The 19,919-nt window shown below is 35.3% G+C and overlaps 1 protein-coding gene across 11 annotated transcripts in view; it reads right to left on the bottom strand.

Annotated features, from left to right (window-relative positions):
• Positions 1-4,860: 4,860 nt before the first annotated feature.
• VWDE (von Willebrand factor D and EGF domains) overlaps positions 4,861-19,919 on the bottom strand; it is a 105,070-nt gene continuing 90,011 nt past the window's right edge. For 9 of the 11 annotated variants that reach the window (XM_034668437.1, XM_034668486.1, XM_034668477.1 and 6 more), the window contains 2 exons: positions 19,809-19,912; positions 19,211-19,694 (listed from right to left, as the gene is read on the bottom strand). In XM_034668437.1, coding sequence (XP_034524328.1) covers positions 19,569-19,694; positions 19,809-19,912 — 230 coding nt within the window. In that variant the 3' untranslated portion in view covers positions 19,211-19,568. Of the gene's footprint in view, positions 9,108-10,203; positions 13,559-16,836; positions 17,138-19,210; positions 19,695-19,808; positions 19,913-19,919 lie in introns of those variants that run through there. The other 2 variants (XR_004627872.1, XM_034668453.1) reach the window with 2 other exon arrangements.

Here is a 19,919-nt window from a genome sequence, read left to right on the forward strand (position 1 = left end):
TTTCTCCTGTTTTTTGTGCATAATTATAAATGTGTTTTCATTGTTTACTCAGCTCACTATGATATTTAATTCATATTTATATATGGTTTTCTGCATTTATCAATTGAATACAATTAGAAAGAAACTATTAAAACTTCCATCAATAATATAAATCAATGAAAACAAAGAGTAAAAATAAAGCTATTAACACATTTTAAAGCTGAATATTCAGGTTACAGTTTTTAACATGAAGATCCTGCTTTGAAACATAAAACTAAACTGACTGGTAAAATGCAATATAAATTTCATAGCTCAATAAAACAAACAAACAAAAAATCCACAAAAGTCTCTTCAAATTAGAAATCAAAATGTAGAGTCAAGGAAAAAAGTTTCTGAAAACTTTACTAGGACTTTGAAACCTAACTCATCAGATAGGGCTTAAAAATACAGAATTTTGAATGTGAAGTAGAAATTTTTCCTGTAAATGGAAGGAACATCTGGGCAGACTCAGATGAAACAGAATGCCACAATCAGCTTATAATACAAGCCAATTCAAACGGAAAGAGATGATTCTCAAAAAAGAAAAACCATTTTGAGAATAAAGGAGCATACTCAAAACCTACAATTTATTCTTAATGATGCTTCATTTTTCATTTGCTTTATAGCAGCCTTCTACCCAAAGGGCAAAGATTGACAGACTATTCCTTAGTCCCTTAATTTTAGCTGTCCCCTTAACTATGACTCTGGGGCTAGAATGCACAAACAGGACAATAAATCAGAAGGAACAAAGAACCTTTAAAGCTATATGGCAGAGAGGAGAAAGAAAGTATGGAGAGAAATTCCCTTTATATGTATCCTTAATAATTGATAAAAAGTATTGAGTTTGCTGAGTTCGGTTATATATTTTTCAAGACAGATGTATTTGTTCATGGTTTCCCTGTCTAACTTAAAGCTACACTGAGTGCTGTTTCACATTTCTCCCTTGATGTTATACTCTAGTCAATGTATTTAAAATTAGAATGATTTGGGTTTGGTTTTAGAAATATTCTTACTGGCCCCATCCTTAACACTTCGAAACACACAATGTATGCCTTCTTTGGTTTGAAGCAAACCTCCATTTAAACATCATCTTATCAAAAGTAGCACACTATTGTATTAGTCAATAATACTCGGAATTTAAGGTTTCTCTTTCGATAAATCTAGCACTTCTGAAACAAACTTAATTTGCCAACTCTAACACACGAATACTAGTAGTTTTTAGCTTCTTTGTTGTAGAGCAGATCTCACTAGATTTTTTTGTCTTTCTTGATTTCAATGTTTTATAATTTAATAGTTGAACTGTTTTATATGCACTGAAGTGTTGTAGATAATTTTCTTTATGTAGTAAAACATCTTTGACCTGACAACTGAAAGCATGCATATTAAGGTCAACATTTGTCATACTAGATGTCATTACTATTTTACTTCTGTCACTGTAGGATGGTTAAAAGCACAGTTAGGTCAAAAGGAAAGTTGAAGAATGGGAGGCTGGTCAGAGGTGCCTTGGGCAAGTTGACTTCGTTATTTCTGGTCTCAAGGACTTTGGCGACACTATTACAGGTTAGGATTTGTGAGATGATCTTTGGGCAGGATGGCGGAGTTGGTTAAGCTTTCCAGCTACTAACTCCAAGGAGCATTATTGAGAGAGAAAAGCAACTCTGGAAACGATGTACACATGCTTCAGTTCCACGGAGCTTCCTAGGGAACCTAATATGAGCCTGGACGATGACAGTGCCCATTTTCACACTTACTACATTTAGATGGTGAGGGAAAGTTTGTAAAATATAGACGGGGTGAAAAAGTTTTGTGCTAAAGCAGCAGTTTCCTTTGCAGTATGTCATTTTAAATTTCTGTTCTTCCCTCTTAAATCTAGAAGTTAAGTTGCAGTCTTTCTACCTTTCATGTGTCATTAATATTGCAGTAATTGTCTATAAATAAGTAATAAAACTATATAGAAAAGTAGCAAGGCATTTTTATGATTAGCATCTGTCTTTTATGTCACCAAGGAAAAAAACATTTTAGCTTATAAATTTACTTTTCAGCAGTCTTTATTTTTTTCTTTTCTAAACACTTTGGATCCATTATGCCAAATCTCTAACCATTTAAAAAAATTTGTCTTGTAATCGTATGCCGCATTTTCATTCAACAATGCCCATTCTGTTACCAGATGTGCTACATGTAAAGAGAATTGCTCTGCCTCTCTTATTTAGAGGGGGAAAGGATTTGCTTATTTATCTTTAACATTGTTGAAGCAATCTCACATAAAACACCCAGTGATGATGGGCATGGCAGTATTCAGGTGAAGCAAAAATGTTTTGTTTTTCCTTGTTTATTTGGGAATTGGTCATGACTCTGAAGAATTCAACTCACTCTTGTCTGAGGAAAAACACCCTTTGTGTTTTTGTGTCTTTCATATATGGAAGAGTAAAACCAAGCTTCGGAAAGAAGTAAAATATTAACTCCATTAAAATGCAAGTGCGATGATACCCAGGAAGAGAGAAGGTACTGAATACCCAGACATCTCCTTCCTCCTAATCTTAGATCTCCTGCTGCTGACTCCCATTGTCTTGGCCCCATCAGAAGCTGCAGTGCCGGGAGCCTAGGTAAGGCACTCAGTAAAGATCAATAGCAGAGCACAGAGGCAGAGAATGACTGACCATCAGCACAGATGTGTTAAACAAGAGATTAGATAAAATTTAAAAGATAATGAGTGATTTAGAGACAAGTGTGAAGACATTATCCAGCAGCACAAGAGACAGGATTTAGAAAATAAGGAATATGAATTAATTCACATGCAGAATGGAAGAGACAAGTGTTTTATCTTTCTAATGGGTGTTCTAGAGGAAAGAACACAAATGATGGAGGGAAGCACTATTAAAGGAAATGATGATAAAAGTAGTAATTTTCTAATAATAATGGAAAACATAGGGGTGCCTGGGTGGCTCAGTCAGTTAAGTGTCCAACCCTTGGTTTCAGCTCAGGTCATGATCTCAGGGTCCTGGGATCAAGCCCCGCATTGGGCTCCCTGCTCAGGGGGGAGTCTGCTTCTCCCTCTCCCTCTGCTCTTCTCTCTGCATGCACACTCATTCTCCCTCTCTCTCTCCCTCAAAAAAGTAAATAAATCTTTAAAAAAATAATAATAATAGAAAACATACAGCATTTTCTATGTGCTGGGTATTTGACATCCACTAATTTAATCATTGTAACACTCTTAGGAATAGGTATAGCATGAATCCATAGATACAAGAAACACAATAATTAGTGAGCACTATAAACAAAAAATAAACTCACATTCACCTTGTAGTCAAACTACAGAATACCAAATAAAAAAAAAGACAAAAGAGCCACAATAAAAGACAGTATCAACAATTAGATTGATAACAGAAATTTTAAGAGCACTGGAATGAGTTCAATGCATAGAAAAAAAAATAGCTATGAATGTAGAGTTAGGTGTCCAGCAAAACTATTTTCAATATGAGGGAATCAGAGCAATACTCTAAGGTAAAAACAAGGTTTACATTCAAGACTTTCACTAAAAGAGCTTCAAAATGAATGTATTTCACAGGAAGAAAATTAATTGTAAAAACAAGGTCAAGAGGCAAGGCAGAATGGAGAGCAAATTGATAAACATTTAACTAAATTTGAGCAAATAATTGTCTTTATAAAGTAACAGTAATGATTTCTAATTTAGGATATAAAAGGGGATAAAATTAAAATACAACAATAACATGTAAGTTGGAAGGAGGTTGAAAACAGCTCATTTTTTTTGAAATGAGAGCGGAGAGCAATTTATATTTTGTTCATCAATTGAGAATTTCAAAGGCAATTATGAAAAGGTCAAAATATAATATTTATTACTCCCAAGACAGTTAAAGGGAAAAGATGAACTAAGAATCAAATAAATATATTATCTCAGTCAAGGGACACCTGATGGCTCAGTCAGTTAAGTGTCTGCCTTCGGCTCAGGTCATGATCCCAAGGTCCTGGGATGGATTCCCTCATTGGGCTCCTTGCTCAGTGAAGAGCCTGCTTCTCCCTCTGCCGGCAGCCCCCCCCCCCCGCTTGTGCTATCTCTTTCTCTGACAAATAAATTAATAAAATCTTTAAAAAAATAATAATATCTCAGTCAATCCAAAATAAAGCAAGAAGGAGGGGGGAATAGTAAAAATGGGACAACTAGCAAAAACAAAATGATAGAAAGGTCAAAGTGTTTATAATCACAATATTCAATTCTTTCCAGTTAAAAGACAGAATGACTAATTGTATTTTTCAAAAAGAAATCCAGCTACACATTGATTTAAGAGGTACGCATAAAACCTAAGGAGAAAGAAAGGTTGAAAATACAGGAGAAAAAAATTAATCAGGAGGATTTTTTTTTTCTGGGAAAATTCTTAAAAAAAAAAAAGATGGAGTAGCTATCAATAACCTGTAAGTAAACTTTAATAACTATTAAGCAAAAAGCATTATTAGGAATAAATAAGTCAGAACACTCATTGTTTTATTAATAGCTATATGTCAACTATATATGGGCTTGTAAGCATTAACTTATTTAAACCTCACATCAATCCTCACGTAGGTATTATTTCTATCTCCATTTTAGGTGAGGAAATGAAGGGATAAAGGTTAAGTAATTTGCTCAAAGTCACCCAGCTAATAAGGAATAAGGTTAGGATTCAAATCCAGAGGGCAATATGTCCCTAGAGTCCATGCACTTAACTACCATGATATGCTGCCTGGTCAAAGGCTCACTATACTAGAAACTTGGAGGCATCTAATTTAATGGCCTCAAAGAGATAAAGTAAAATTTGATAAAGCTACAGGGAGAAAGAGACAAATACAAAAATGATAATAGATTTCAATGCCTTTCTAAATTATTAGATTAAGCAGCTAAAAAATTTGCAAGGTGAAAAGTTGAACAACATAATTTAAGAGTTTGATTTAGCAGAAATTAATATACTCTGTTCTCTTCATCAAAACTTTATACAAGTCAAGGACAATATACTAATTGTCTACCGCTGACTAACAACCACTCCAAAACATAGTGTCTCAAAATAACAAATGTTTATATTTCATTTCCTGTGGGTCAGGAATTCAGGTTTGGTTTAACAGAGTGCCTTGGGCTCAGGGCCTCTTTGAGGTTTCAATCAGGGTGATGCCTGGGGCTACAGTCTCATCTCAGGGCGTGACTTGGGGATGATCCACTTCAAAATCACTCAGAGTGGTTGTCAAGATTCAATTCCTCCTGGGTTGTTGGACTAAAGGCCTCAGTTCTTCCTGGCTGTTGGCTGGAGTCCCTCCTCATTCTTTGCTACCCTTTCATAGGTAAACTGACTGCATGACAATTGGCATTCCTCAGAGCAAGCCAGAGAGCAAAACAGGGGAAGTGAGAAGAGAGAGAGAGGAGGGGGAGAAAAAGAGAGAGAGAGAGAGAAGCTATAGTTATTCTATAACCTAAGAATTGACAGCCATTGCTTCTCTCATATTCTATTTGTTAGAAGTGAACAATTAAATGCAGCCCACCCTCAAAGGAAGGGGATTACATGAGGGTATGTATGACTATGAGAAAGTGGTAGTCATTGGTGGCCATCTTAGAGGTTGTCCGGCACAGGTAATAAACAAAATGCAGGGTAGCAGTTTGGGCTGGGAAGAAGCAGAGTCACAAGAGGAGCATAGAAGTAGGTGCAATCATATTGACATTGCATATTTCTGGATTGGATGATTGAATTGTGGGTGTTCATTTTGGTATGCTTTATAACTTTAGAGATACAGTACTATTTTCTTCTGCATGCATAAAATACCACATATTTTTTCAAAAAGAAAGGTACTGGTCCTCTTCTGAAACAAATCTCTACCTATTCAAAACTGACCTCTATAGTTTACTGAAAATTAGCCATTGCATTTCATTTGATTCATGAGTCTTTGGGACGGTTGCTTCATCTCTAGCTGCCCCATACTATACATACACACACACACACACACGTATTATGAATAGAGCATTTTAATTCTATCTGTAAAGTAAAATGTTCATTAATTCATATTAAGTATCATTAAGTCATTCCTTTAAATGTTCCAAAATTTTACAAATAGGCACTCTACAACTTGTAAGTATAAAACATTATTTTGTGGTGTATTTTCTCCCATAAATTTAGGCAAATGTGAACTCTTTGCTTGAATTATTCAGGTAATAAACCCAACTCTTAGCTGTAAATGTGACCTCTAAATAGTAGAACCAATGCAATCAAAAGAACTTGGTTTCATCATTTTCATATGTAGCATATTTCTCTCCTGCCCACCCCCTTGCCTGATGGTATTAGAAATACAGTTTGATAACATGAATCAAGCTAATAACATTAGCCTGTGACTGATTACCTGTCCAGTTTGGCCTCATATGAAAATTCTGAGCAATTAATTTTAATCTTATGATAATACTCATGGGACAGTAAACCATTCTCCCTAATTTAAATACAATGGTTTCCAAGTTCAATACATATGTAATAATGAATTAGCAAAATCTTTTCTCTGAAAAGAGAGAAGTACCGTAGCTAAAATTTTATACAAAGAACATAATAAAGTTTAAATTTAATTAATTTTTATTTACCCTTTTCAGTTAAAGAAAACTATGCATTGGTTCTTTGATTTTCAATTCTTATTATTCTGAATATCTCTTAATTGGCATGTCAAGAAAGCTGCATTGTTTGGGGCTAATTGGAAATTCTGCAAAAATATAAATTGCAAAAATAGGATCACTATAAAAATTTTAAGCAGTACAAAGATATATGAAATAATAAGTAAAAACTTCCTATATCACTCTTCAGCTCCTAATCCCACTTTCCTGACATATCCAATTTAAAACATTTGATATTTGCCTTTTTAGAAATTTTCTGTGCTATTAAAAATACACGTTTTTACACATGTGCAAACATATACACTTTAAAATGAAAGTATACTGTATTTATTGTCTGGAAATTTGCCTCCTCACCTTCTTCATTTGCTAAAACATAGCCACCTTTACAAGAGATACAGTTCTGCATGAATTCTTATTTTATTGGGTATACAGAAATTCTATAGATGAGTATATAGTAATTTAACTATTTTACTATTGAGAGTCACTTAAAATATTGCTTATTAATTTTTATTTTTTCATATTGGAAACTGTGCCACAATAAACATTTTTGGCAGCGGAATTACTGCCCTAATTACTAAATTATCAGAAGAGTAACATATCAGAGGTTATTATTTTAAATCTCCATGTGTTCTCTTTAATGTCTGCATCTCTCAAAATTTTCACGGACAGGGGCGCCTGGGTGGCACAGCGGTTAAGCGTCTGCCTTCGGCTCAGGGCGTGATCCCGGCGTTATGGGAGAGCCCCACATCAGGCTCCTCCGCTATGAGCCTGCTTCTTCCTCTCCCACTCCCCCTGCTTGTGTTCCCTCTCTCGCTGGCTGTCTCTATCTCTGTCGAATAAATAAATAAAAATCTTTAAAAAAAAAAAAAATTTTCACGGACAGTTCCCAGTTCATAGCACTACTCTTAATAGTAGATGTGATAATTAAAATTTGGACCTCAATGAAAGGTTACAGATTTTGATTTTAATTTTCATTTGTTCATTCAATTATTATTATATATTAGCTAAAGTATTCATAATCATATGCCAATTCCAACTCAAATGAACAGCTTAAAAATAATAAAGCTAGTCTTAAATATTTTATCTAGTTTAGCGTAAAAACTATCATATGGTAGTATAAGAGTATTTGCTCTCTTCTGACAGTTTTATGCCTATAATAAGGAACTCACTTTGCTTTTTTAAAAATAATGAGTAGCAATCATCTTAATTAATTGCAATGTGGCTTTTACAAAGAGCTTGGAGCCTCATTAGTTAAAATCTCACATGTATATTTTCCGCATGAGTATTCTATCAGAAGTTATGAACATTATTCATTTTGGTTTCATCCACGCTTGTCTTTTTAGTATTCCCTAAGGGTGGGGAGTCTACCAATTCCCTCTTTCTAGCAAGTTTTCTCACTGGTGCTTAGTAATAGGGACTGGCAGAGCTTATAATCGGCCTGCCTGCCTGGGTTGGTAAAGGAGTTTTTTGTTTTAGTGGAAACTCAATATTACTCACTTGGAAGACTGTTATGGTGTTCAAAACAATTACAAATAGGAATTTTCTCTTAATTGCCTGTCTTAACAGTGATAGGAAGGTTAGGTCTTCTAAACAGAGCTCACAGGTAGTGTTCTGTTTGGGATCTCTGTTCTCTCATTTCAGGTGAAAAAAAAAACAATGTATTTCTTGGCAACCTCCTCCTTTTTAATGTGAATCTAATGTTGGAAGCTTTTCAGAATATATTATGCATCAGGACTTTATCATTAACTGTAAACTGCCTTCTGTCCGCTCTAGCCCGTTGCCCTTCTTGATTCAACCATATGGCTCTAGAAAAATCCCACTCTTGCTCTGCAGAGCCAGGCACACAGCCATATGCCGAACCCTCAAAATGAGCAATTCAGGCTTTATGTTCTGGTAATGCAAATTTCCATTTCCTACAGCTATTTCTTTTATGGGGAGACAAATATAACTAAAATTTTTTTTTCAAAGTATTTGTCTATGACTCATGTGAGACATGATGCATTTTCTCTGTAAAGGTATCCACATTTTTCACCAAGATCTGTTGGTGCCTTGTGATTTTTTTCTTTCCTGGATCGAACCATTCTACTCTTCTATGTTGTCCACTGTGTAGGCAATGAAGAGGTCAGACTATGCATACCATTGCTAATACTTTATCATTTCACGTGTAATGCTGCAGCAGGCTGTGCTTATGGCATTACTCTGGATATGGCTTGACTCTTTGACATGGAGAGACAGGATTCAGGTCAACTCCAAAGAAAAAATTGACAATTACAACCAGAAGGGATTTGAAATAATTAAAAAAAAAATCCTGTCCACTTTTACAGTCCTCTGAAATTGTCAGTCATCAGCGAGAATGCATCAGCAGAGAATGCTGAGGTGGCAAAAAGCAGTCAGAGTAGGGGAATGAGGAATCCTTCGACTGCCATCTGTATTCACCAACATCAAGGCAGCATCAAGATCTTCCCTAGAAATGAGTGACAGGTTTTAATAGCTAAAAACACAACTTGATGGGGTACCTGGGTGGCTCAGTTGGTTAAGTGTCCCACTTTTGATTTTGGTTCAGGTCATAATCTCAGGGTCCTGGGATCAAGCCCTCCATCAGGCTCTGCACTCAGCAGGGAGTCTGCTTGAGATTCTCTCTCTCCATCTCCCTCTCCTGCCCCTCCCCCCCCCACTTGCACATGCTCCTGTGCACTTTCTCTCTCTAAAATAAATAAATAAATCTTTTTAAAGAGAAATAAAAACAAATAAAAATAATAAAAACACCACATGGGGCCATGGAATAAGCAAACCCTATGAATTTCTTTTGATTTGTAATCAGAGCCATTAACCAAGAAAGGAACATCTCAACTTAGCACTGAGCCAAAGCAGTCAAGGAAATGCAGACGAAGAACCCTAGATCCTAGAATGAGAATCTAAATTAGACAATTAACAATATTTCTTGGCCACATTAACAAGGATTACCACCAATTCCATGGTGAGGAAGACTGAAGTCCTATATCAGAAGTCATTCTATATATTTTGATCTATCTTTGTATCTGTCTATCTCACATGTCTATCTGAGGGAATTGAAAAATAAAATAAATTGGGATTATTTTCACTATAATATTTGTATCCAGTAAGTCTTACTACTTTTCTCAAGTTCATAGTGTCTTGAGTCAAAGATTCTTCAGGTATTGTCACGTACAAGACATGTAGCTGGGGGACCCTACCTCCTGCAGACAGAACGATGGTACCAAGAAGAAGTACATTCAGGAAAGCATCCTTTACAAAGAGTTTTTTCTCTCTCTCTCACAAGGGTGTGCTACATATTGATTTAGGATTATTTGTTAACGACAGGGTTAAAAAGGTTTAATTTTAAAATACTTGAACCTACTGGCTATTTTTATTGCTAGAATTTTCCAAGTTCAGTGTATATATGAAAAATCAAAAGGTGTTCTGCTGACACTAATACTACTCTTACAAAAATTTCAATCTAGTATAGATTGGGTAAATCACCACATCTTTGAATGAATTGTTCACGCCGCTCAGGCAAGTGGCTGTTGTTATTGATTACTTACCAGGTGTGATGAAGACATCTAGGCTCGCAGGAAAGACGGATACGGTATTAATGAAGAATTTTAATTTTGAAGAATGTCCTGTTTGCATTAAATATTTACTATGCTCTCTTACTGAAGTGGTCCTCTTGCATTTCTGGTGTGGTACCTGGGAACTGAGGATCTAGCACCACCTGCAGGCAAAAGTCAGCTCATTTCATCTGTTAGTAGGACGTTTCACAAAAGCTTTCCAACTGACGGTAAAATTGTTTCTCCAATGAAGAAGGCGGTCCTTACAATACAAATGCAAAGCGAAATGCCATCTAGTTCGTCTTCCCTTTCTTTTCTTCTCTCAGAGCCTGCACAGTGGCTCCTTAACAAGTGCCGTGGTTTACCGTGGGCCACACGTGGCTATGCCGGCCAGCAGGGCTACGTTCCCGATCAGGCACAAGAGGCACAGGGACTGGGGTCCACAGTACTTTTAAGGGCTCAAGAAAATGTTTTAATTTCTTTTAAAATCAGGAAAAAAACCTTTAGCTCAAAGAAAATGTTTTAAAATATAATATTAATATATTGGCCTTTTTACCAACCTACTTGTAGAACATCATTTTAAATATTTTTAGGCGGGGGAAGGGGCCGGAAAGACAAAAGGGCTGAGGGCCCACAGCTGGCTCGATGCTGACCTGCGAAGAGCACCTCCTCACAGATGAGTGAGGAGGCGCAATCAACCGAACCCGTGTAGAGCTCTCACAACCCAGCCTGGCAGGCACGCAGCTCACGAACTGTAGTCATTCTGTGCCAGCTGCCTTTTTAGTCTTGTTCTTACTAATTGTATGCCAGACTTGATATAAAATTTACATTCACTTACTTTATCTTGTTTTCGACTCACATACTGTTTAATCAATGCTTTTTAAAAAGTAAATTCTTTAATCAGGGAACAAGAAACATCCATATACAGTAATCATTGGAAAACCTAAATCCCAAGTAGGGGAGTCTACCTGTCATCCTTTCTTCAGCTGGCTCCACGGATTTATTTTCATCAACAGAAACAATAAATTATAAATAATAAATATTAGTAACAAATATTGTCAGTAATATCATAAATATTCATAATAAAACCCATATATTTGGCATTTATTAGATGGCAGTCACTATGAAAAATCATTTCTAAAAATCTCATTTTTTATTTAAAATTACTCAGTAATCCTGTGAAATAAATATTATTTACCCCTATCTTACAAATGAAGGAATTAAACATAGAAGGAGAAGACGTTCTCTGTGCAAGTCCACATCACTGGGAAGAGGTAGAACAAGGATTTGGGGGTGAATTAAACTCAGGCTCCCCCAACTCTAAAGTCTCAGCCCAGTGACCTGCTGCTCTTCTGCCTTTGGTCCTATTTCTGCAGGGAGCTCTTTCTTATCAGACACCTTTCTAGACACGGATGCATATTCCACAGCTAAAATAAAACAGGCTACTAATTCAGAAAGTATTCTTGAAATGTGTTCCTTTCAAAAATATTTTTGCTGGATAAACGAATAAGTTAAAACCTCTTATTTTAACATGCATAGTTTTCTTTATCAGTGTGTACTGTGGATCAAAAAGATATGGGGGAAGAGATACCCAAAAGAAATCCTTTACTGAAATTATCAAGTGTTCTTGAGCCATTAAAAGCCATCGAAAATTCCTGGCTTTTTTTTTTTTTTAAATAGGTGATACAATGCAGTTAAATAATAGACTTCAGTTCAAATAGATACAGATTCAAAAACAATCACTGCAATACATAAGCAGCAGGATATTAAGCAACTGGACTTTTCCGGCCTTTAGGATCTTCAGCTGTAAAATGGGAATGAATCTCCTTATCTCAATAATCTTATGAGGTCTAAATAATTAATATTAGTTAAAATCCCTAGTGTCGTGTTCAATACACTGTATTTTTTTCTCTCTCTCGATGTAACCTGACAGTTTGATAATCACATAATTGATCTACTTCAAATCAAGAAAACACTTCTGATTCTCATAGTACACTACTGAATAGTTTGTGAAAATAAAGTAGTTGTTGACTGGAGATAGTATCATATGTAGCACTGTCCTTTAACAGACATTTATTTTCACAGGCTTTGGTTTACCTGCCTCAAATACATAAATTTAAAAAAACCCAGGGGTGCCTGGGTGGCTCAGTCACTTAAGCATCCAGCTCTTGGTTCTGGCCCAGATCATGATCTCAGGGTCATGAGTCCTGTTTAGGGAATTCCTCCTCAGGGGAGTCTGCTGGAGACTCTTGCCTTCATGCCTCTCCCCCTACTTGTCAGCAGATGAGTGCACCCTCTCTCCCTCTCTAAAATAAATAAGTAAATCTTTAAATAAAATAAATAAATAAATAAAATAACCCAAATACAAAAAATCTCCCTTGACAACAATTTTCTGCAATTTCTCAAGAACAGGGGCCTATTCTGGCCTAATTATTTACCTCAATTAAGTTCAGCGTCACAAAAGTCAAACTCTGGAAACGACGGCATCCTGGGATCTTCCTGTATTCAGATGTGTCATATGCCCACCTCAGAACGTGAACTTCCTCAGAGCCTCGACACAGGCAGCTCCACCCATATGACTCTTCTGACTGTGATCACGGCTGATTGCCCAGGGATGGACAACCCTACCCAATCCTCTGACTCCTCCTTACCTTCTGAGGTTTTTCTCTCTCTAGACTTTTGAACTAAATGACATGTTTTCTAGCCAATGGATGGCTGCTATGGGAACTGAAAGATTGCCGTGTAGATTTGGTGGCCTTGTTGGATCCTGAGGTGGATCTATAAAGGACAGCAATAGTAGAGCAGAGAGAGCTAGAGATTTATAGAAAAACCAAGAGGAGATGATCTATGCAGCTCCAGTAAGAGAAAAGAGTGGTTCTATTTTCTTGATTGCTTTCGGTTCTCATTAAGCCCAACTTCGCATCTTGCCTTTGAGCTCTGTGAGATTTCTCTATATCCTTTTTTACAAAGTCAACATCTTCACTGAATTCAATCAAACCTAAAACTTCAACTTGATGGTTCGTACCTTAGAGAAGGAGGCAGTTTTCACCAAAGTGAGACAAGATAGAAAATGAAGTCACCTGAGGGCAGTTACCCACTCTTCAACACCAGGGATAGGTAGCTGTCCAACATACTTGTCCACAGCAAACTCCGGAGCAGTCCAGGCCATTGTGAACAGATAATTAGAGGATGCAGTGGCAACGATGCTGTCCGTCATTTTCAACATCAATGATGAGTTGTATGAGGAGGTCCTTGGGAGGCAAATTGAAAACTGGGGGGAAAAACTGTATCAGTTATCATCAACAGGCTCAAGTTTTTGCAGTCCATTTTCAGGGGTAGGTGCTGAGTTCTATGAAAAATGGAAGGTATTTAGGAAAAGGCTTTGTAAGATGTTTCTTATTCAATGTTAAACATTAGTAATTTCAGCACAACTGTATTTACTGCTGTTTAAAAATACACCATTTCATCCACTTCATCAGATGAGGAAAATGTGTTGAAGACTAATGCAATCTTAAGACTATCAGGCTTTTCTTTTTCTATAAATAAGAATTGAGTTAATGTTTTCAGTACCATTTGCAAACAGTGACTGAAAAAAATATCAGCTTCAGGGCTATTCCAAGTCTCTTATATAAGAAGTAATTAATACATCCCACTTAGATCATCTACTAAGCTTTATATGAACACATGGCTATTCCTCTTTTTTGAAAAATACAATCTTATAACTGCCTTTACTTACTTCTTATTTATAACTTATAACATTGTAGATATAATACAGTGTTTCTTTTTTCAGATTTTCTGTGTTTATTGTTTTTTCCCCATTTAACATGTTTAATATTTAGGTCACTCCATCTCATTTTAGAAATAAGTGGCATGCATATCATAAAGAATGAATTATTAAGTGGCATAAAGGAAAGCAAAATATATTCATTTAACTAATATAAATACAACTGGTTTAAACTCTAGCACATAAATACTTTAAAAACAATTACATAGTTATAATGATACTTATAAAATGTAATAATATATAATGTTCTTATGTATAAATATATAATACATAATGCACTTATAGAATGTAATAATATATATATGTTCCATTATAGGCTCCAAATATTTCCAAATAGTTCTAACCTGAAATTTAAAATTTTATTACATATGTTGCAATTTGGATAAGTTTTATAATTTCTGAATGAATATGAAAAATAAGATACATTTCTAATTCTATTAAAAAGATTATGATACTTCAATATTTTAGTATGTAGGGCTAGTAGGGATATTTTAAAGATTAGAGAAGTTTGTATTTTAAATAGAGGGCCAAAGAAAGGATCAGAATATTGGACAATGCAAACATTTCATTTAAATGTTAACACAAATAAACACAAAATAGCCAAGCATATTAAACAAGGTCTATGATCTGAATTCCTTTTGGAAAATGATTTATAAGGCAAACATTGAAAGGTACACATTTTAAAGTACTTTTGCTTAAGTTCTCAAATGCTTATTATCTTCAAACTATTATCCAAATGGATTCTGGATAAAACATTTTAAAGTTAATAAATGTGAAAATATCAACAAGAAGTAAGAAAAAATTAAATTTCTTCTCCACAAATTTATCAAATTACTTGCTTATCTAAACTCACATTATATTTCTAAAACATTACTTTCATTTGCATGAGTCATTAGCTTTCATAAGGCATGCTTTTATATAAAATCTGTAAACCATAGCATTTCTTCATTATTAGCATGTACAGGCCCATTAAATCTATTATAAATGGATAGTCTACTGATTAATATTTTAATTGTAGCTTGGGGTTCTTGGTGTGGATCTAGAAAATATTTATGAAAGATTTAAAAGTGTCAGTTTAGACATTTCAGAGTAAATCCTTGAGCAATTATAACTTTCTAACCATAAAAAATATACATTGAAGATGAATTTAATAAGGCTATTGGTTGCTATGTTGTATACTAAGCAAAGAGGCAAAGAGTAAAATTATATCTTTTTTTATTACATCTTTTTTTGTAGGAATTTTAATTCCAATTATTAACTTTTAAAAAGTAATCATTTTTATCTAGAGTGTTTTTTTTCTAGGACTTCTATTTTTATAAGTGTAAAAATTGAAGCAGACACTAATTGTCAAAGGTTTATTTTGCATTTATGTATCTGTGCTTTTGGTAACAAAATAAAACATAGTGAAACATTGTGTTTTCTTAAATAATTCTTCAAATCTACCTTTCAGTAAATATGAAATAAATTAAAATCTCTTTAATTCTGACAATGAATGTTATTATTTACAAGATTCTTATCAAAGTTAGCATAATTTTATTCTAATAATGTCTTACTTTATCTGGTACTTTAAACATGGCTTAGGAATGTTCAATATTTTCACTTAAAGAACAAAATGAATTTTGTGAATTTGTATGATTTAAAATAGTTAAGTTCAAATTAAAATATTTTCTGGGGGCACCTGGGTGGCTCAGTAGGCTAAGCATCTGGCTTGGCTCAGGTCATGATCTCCGGGTCCTGGGATTGAGCCCCGTGTCTGGCTCTCTGCTCAGCAGGGAGTCTTCTCTCTCTCTCTCTCATAAATAAATGAAAAATAAAAATCTTTAAAAAAATTAAAATATTTTCTGAAAAAGACAGCTTGAGGTCAAATATAAGATAGGAAAGATTTATAAATATAGGTAACCTATAATTATTTATATCTCTGAGACAAATCTTTCAAATATATATATTATATATAGACATTATATATATAATATATATTGACATTATGTATATATGTGTATGTATGTATGTATACATATGTATATACATACATACATATATTGACTTTACCCACTTCCCCAACAATTAATGCCATTAAATTTTGCTTTTATTTATCTTTCACTTCTCTTTTGGTTTTTGTAGAAGGATTTGATTCTGTGATAGTTTCTCTCTTGCTTCTATACCAAAATAGATCAAGGTACCAAAAGAATGGAAAAATGAAACAGATATCTTTATGCTCCTTTTATGTATCAGCACAGTGACCAAGTAAGTCTTCTAAGACCAAAATTTCATTATTTCTTCCACCTTGTCAAGAAATGTATATGTCAGAGCAATAGAGAGACTGGAGGGGAAAAACAGTCAAAACTAAATATGGTGTTTTTATCATGGCAAAATGATGGCTTTAGTCTCTGGACTATAGTCCAAAGCAGTAAGATGCACAGTATGTCTTCTGTTAGCTGACTATTGTCTCCTTGGTACCACTGTCACCTCCTTCTAAGGCTAGAGCTACATTTTCTAGAACCCCCTTTTCTGTGTGGTTCTGGGTTAGTTTGCTGATAAGAAAGCTTTCCAGAGAGACAGAAGATCGAAATGGGAAGTCATTATTTTTTTCAAAGGTGTTTGCAGCTAGATATTTGGGTAGGTAAAAGATTCACAGTAGCTTTCCAACAAATTTTTTTATAATGATCCACTTTGCTTTCCTGACCTCTACCTACCCTTCTCCTCACCCTCACCCCCACCCCCAGATCTTCCAAGAGTCCTGAGAGTTCCTAATTCTGCATTAAACACTTTATATGTGGATACATCAAATGGTTTCTGTTATGCTGACTGATCCCTGACGATAAAGACACCATCACAGTAAGAAATGGGAAATACTCAGTTTATTACATAATGTGACTGTCTCAAATATTGGATACATCATCTCAATATGTAAATATCAAATCACACTTCAAAGTCAATTCAGATTACCTGGGTTTCTTCTTTGCTTTTCTCTAACAATGACAGGTAAGACCATTCTATATGTTATTAGTTTCTTCAATCTTTAAAATAATTTTAAAAATTATGTTCAAATAAACTTCAAGTAGTTATCTTCAACTTTTTCTGAATAAAAATTTCATTCTTATGACAAGCTTGTGATTCACATCCTTGATATTAATGGCGTTTTGTCTGTAGTAGGAAGAAGGAAAGTTTCAATGAATATTAGAAAACCGTTTAACCCTTTCTCGTTATTTGCCACCTCCTTCTCTCTGATGTGATACAGAAAGCTCTTGGCTCTATGTTTGCCACTGGAGACTAAGTACTGCTTTCATAAAACTGAGATCTAATCCAGAGCATATTTAAATACCAAAACAGTTATGACTAAGTGGAACTTGGAGACTACGTGACTCCACCTTGACCAAAGGTTACATTCAAGAAACAGCCATGCTCAATAAAACTGAGTACAGTTTTTTCCTGATACTTTTCAGGAAAAGATTTTCAGTGGATGGCCACGTTTCTCTCCAGTCTCTTTCCTCATCCTTTTCCTTCTCCATGTCTCTCTAGTCCTCTCTTCAATGTAATAAAGTGTTTTCTACATAGCAGTCACATGTGGTAACATATTTAGTCCTTTAACAACCTTGTGGTTAGGTGTTATTAGCACCATAGTACAGTTGAAGAAACTGAGGCTTAGAGGGGTTCAATACCTTGCTGAAGGCCATAGAGTGAACAAGTGGCAGGGCCAATGTTAAATATACCTATAGCAGCTGAGCCTCAAGTTCCGGAAGTCTCGAAGCCTTTCATAAACCCACCCCTCTTTAGCATCGCCTTTGCCCAAATTCCCCTTTCTTTGTGTCCTTTGTTTCTAGCTAGTAGTACTCCTTCTGTTGTTGTTTTCATTGAAATTCTGTCAACTCAATCACTATCTTCCATCCACCCCTCCCCCCACAGGATGCTGGAAGAAGGGCCAGGAAATCGGCAGGAAGGGAGCGGGGAAGAGTCAGGGAGGGTTCTGCGAATGCTCATAAATGGTAGTTGTTTGATTTTTCTTGTTAAAAAGAAATTTATTTTTACCCTCTGCTTTGGAGCCAAATAAATATAAAAAACAAATGAAGCGATGATACCAATGAGCACCAGAGTAAAGCTCAAGTGAGAATTAAAGTCAAGAATTTGGAAGAACAGGTTATAGAAAAGCAGGACATGGGGTCCTTGAGCCAATCTCTTTCTCTTCTTTTCCTTCCCCATGACCCGCTGTTCTTGCCTTCCTTAATATGGCTCCAGACGCAGTCTCAGAAGCACCATTAGTGGGGATAAGATCTGACAAAGGATTCAGGGAGTAAAGAAATAGATAGAAATAGGTTATAGAGAAGTCACCTAGTTCAGTATGTCAGAGCGAAGTTGAAAGCTTTTGAAGTCATAGGGTTTTCTGTGCCATAAAAATCTCCAAATAAAATAAGACACGTGTACGCTGCCTTTGAACCTGGGAATTCATGTTTTTACATTTACTGTTCTCAACGACAGCTGATCCAATAGGTATTCCATAACATTTGTTTTCTGGTTTTCAAACCACAGTACTGTTAGGAGCTTGTTTGGTTTTTTTCCTGCTTTCAAAATGGAGGCCGCCTCCAGGCTGAACAGCAGCGCAGGGAGAAACACGTGTGCGCATGCGCTTTGCCTCTGAGCCAGATAGATCCAGGATCGCATATCAAAAAGAAAATTCCTTATCATTTTTCAAATTACAGCATTCCAGCGTACTTTGATATTCACAACCCTTGGGCTTTCTGAAGTGCTAAATAGCATATAATTGCTTTTTAAATTAAAACTAATACAGATTAACTTTAAGAAAATTTTTGAGAGCTCTGCTTCCCCGCCCCCTCCACTAGCACCATCCTTGTACATGTAGGAATTAGGACTGAAAAAATTCCTTAGCTGTAGATATTTAGAAATATAAGATTGGAGACAAAATAAAATTCAGTTTAATCTTATAAGCACATATTTGATCATAGAAACTTTTAAAACAGATGTTTCTATAGCTTTCTAAGTAAGTGTGGGGCAATATCAGAAACTCTAAGAAAGCAACGATTTTTCCTTTGTTTTGTTGAATTTTTAAAATAAAAATAAATCATAATTCTAATGATATGAAGAGTTTTTTTATTTGCTTTCCCTGAAATGGATTTTATTTTTTAAAGATTTTATTTGTCAGAGAGAACACAAGCAGGGGGAGCAGCAGGCAGAGGGAGAAGCAGCCACCTTGTTGAGCAAGGAGCCCTATGTGGGACTCAATCCCAGGCCCCTGGATCAAGGCAGACGCTTAACTGACTGAGCACCCCAGGCGTCCCTGAAATGGACTGCAATGGAGAGCAAGTAAAGAGAAGAAATACCGTCTGGGAAAGAATGAGGATAGACAAGGCTTTAGTGGTACACAACCCATCCTCAAATCAATGAAGCAGTGGATTTAAAAGTGGTGGATTAAAAGAAAAAAAAAATAGGAGGAGGGGTGAAGTTAGTCTTTTTATCTAGTATTTGACCAAAATATAAATTAGTGGAGTCTTAAGTCCATATTGGGGAATATTTGTTCTCTTTCAGCTCCAGTGACATGAAATAGAATATTACACTTTGACAGTCATAGCCATACATTAAAATTCCTTACGTGCACATCAAAATTTTGAATTATAACTCTATCATGACACAAAAATGATATTATTTTTAGTTTCAGAGGCCAACAGTAAATCCTTGCATGTTTTTTAACCTGGAAATAAAAAAAAAAACATTAACAGATAGATGTCAATTGCTAAGCAGAATATCTGGGTAGACAGCAGATGTCAATGTCTAATATTTATTTTCTGTTTAAAATTCAATATACCTGTACTTTCTTTTCACATTTGACTCCAGAATATCCATCGCGACAAGAGCACACATTGGGAAATACACATCTGCCCCCATTAAGACACTTCTGTTTGCAAATTGCTGCAAT

This window comes from Ailuropoda melanoleuca, chromosome 1 (genome assembly GCF_002007445.2).
Source record: "Ailuropoda melanoleuca isolate Jingjing chromosome 1, ASM200744v2, whole genome shotgun sequence".
Classification (NCBI taxonomy): domain Eukaryota; kingdom Metazoa; phylum Chordata; class Mammalia; order Carnivora; family Ursidae; genus Ailuropoda; species Ailuropoda melanoleuca.